General features: G+C 44.2%; 1 protein-coding gene across 1 annotated transcript; it reads right to left on the bottom strand.

Moving 5' to 3' along the window:
• Nucleotides 1-351: 351 nt before the first annotated feature.
• LOC145283860 (uncharacterized) lies at nt 352-918 on the bottom strand. Its single transcript, XM_080132969.1, has one exon. It carries the CDS (start codon nt 916-918, stop codon nt 352-354), a length of 567 nt encoding a protein of 188 aa, XP_079989095.1.
• Nucleotides 919-1,891: the final 973 nt, after the last annotated feature.

The raw sequence follows: 1,891 nt of genomic DNA, 5'->3' as shown, positions 1-1,891 counted from the left end.
AAGCGCCTAAAAGCAAAACTTTCTTTTTCCCACAGGAATTTCCGCATTTTCCGGTCTACAGCCAATTCTCATTAATCCCCACACAAATCACCGCCCGAAATAGCGGAGCTATTCAGAGAACGTTAGTTAAAGATTATGGTGGATAGTAGAGCGTCTTTAGCTTTCTACTGTTATATATATACTGTTTATATTTTTATTTATTTATCTATTTTCTTTTAAACGGTTCTAGGCATAAAATAGCTGTGTGAGCATGGAAAATCTGTTGACACATTTATTATTTTTTAGTTTTAAAATGCTTTGGTTGAAGGATTCCAATATTATATATATATATATATATATATATATATATATTTACACATAATAGATGTGATCTTTGTGATTCGCAAAGCGAACGCGTCTACCTGAGCATGTGATGGTAGGATTATGTGTTGAGTCTTGCATATCCTGTATTCGAGCTGACATGCCTTCTGATGTATTCGCATTTTTTGTCATTTGTTCAGTACATTCGTTATCAGTATTTTTTTTATTGTTGACACTACTGAATTTAACTGGCGTCAGCCTTTCTATTGAAAATGTCTGCTTCTCTCCAGATGGCATTTCTATTTGAAAATACTTGTTTTGTATTTGGATGACCCTATGTGGCCCAGAGTATGGAGCTTCCAGTGGTTTAAGAATTCTATCTTTTCGGAGCCACACATGGGTTGCTGATTTTAGTTCTTCCAGCATGAATGTTTTCTGTGTTGTATGCAGATGTCCTTCCGAGAGTAGAGCCAAATCCAACATTTGCATCTCCTCGGCAATATTTTTTATATCATCTCCATGTAAGTTTGGATCCTCTTGCTCCATTATGAGCTCTGGCAATAGTAGCTGGGTTCCTGTAACCGCAGCAGCTGGGGAGAAAACTTGGACATTGGCCATATTTCTAATACCAAGCAGTACAATGGGTAGTGCGTCCAGCCAACTCAATTGACGTGTCATACTCGCAGTCTTTAGGGTCCGGTGTAGTCTTCCAATGATTCCGTTGATTTGAGGATGATATGCTGTCATGCAGAGTATGTAGAATCCAATTATTGTGGATAGGCCTCTGAACAGTTCACTCTCAAACTGGCTTCCTCTATCTGTAACCACATGTAATGGAACTCCAAAGCGGGAGATCCATATGCTTAAGAAGGTTATTGCGATGGTAGAGGCTACCGTGTTATGCAAGGGTGTGGCCTCCGCCCATCTTGTTGCTCTATCGATGCATGTAAGTACATATCTAGCTGGAGATGTGTATACACCATCATAAGTAGTTGCTCTGGCTCTGTCCACTAGGTCACTCAGCGGTAGTGAGGACATGGTAGAGGTTGCTCGCAGGAGCTGCTTTGCTCCAGCGGGGAGTCCTAGGCTAGGGCCCTCTCGGGAAGACCGCCGAACAACACCTTCAGCTTCTTAAGCTCGGCGAGATACACGTCCACAGTTTCGCCCAAGCGTATAGACCTCGTCTCAAACTGCTCCCATGCAGTGGCGGGGTCAGTGGCGAACGCCCTGTACAACGCCGACTTGATACTCGAGTAGTCACACTTCTCCTCAGCGCTGAGTTGCTGATATACAGCGAAGGCCCCGCCGGTCAGCCGCAGAGGAATCACGCGCTCGATATTTTTCACGCCGGACAACTGACAATGTAACTCGACCTTTTCAACCCAGCTGAGTACCGGGTCGGACCCGTCGAATTCCGGTATCAACTTTAGATCGAACCTATCCGCCATTGAAGAAAAGAAAACCAAGTTCGGAGTGGGGGGGGGCGAAATTGCTTGTAAGAGTATCTTGTGTAGTTTCCGACGTGTAGGAGACGGGGAGTCTCGTCGTGGGCGACGAAGCGTTTCACTGAAGAACCACGGCAACACACAGC

Source organism: Euprymna scolopes, chromosome 8, assembly GCF_053919585.1.
Source record: "Euprymna scolopes isolate OS-2025 chromosome 8, ASM5391958v1, whole genome shotgun sequence".
In the NCBI taxonomy this organism is placed as follows: Eukaryota; Metazoa; Mollusca; class Cephalopoda; order Sepiida; family Sepiolidae; genus Euprymna; species Euprymna scolopes.
The sequence above is the reverse complement of the archived record's forward strand: the minus strand, read 5'-3'. Positions and strand labels throughout refer to the sequence as shown.

Coding starts and splice junctions, on each gene's coding strand:
- LOC145283860 (XM_080132969.1), bottom strand. CDS start 918: ATGGCCAATGTCCAAGTTTTCTCCCCAGCTGCTGCGGTTACAGGAACC.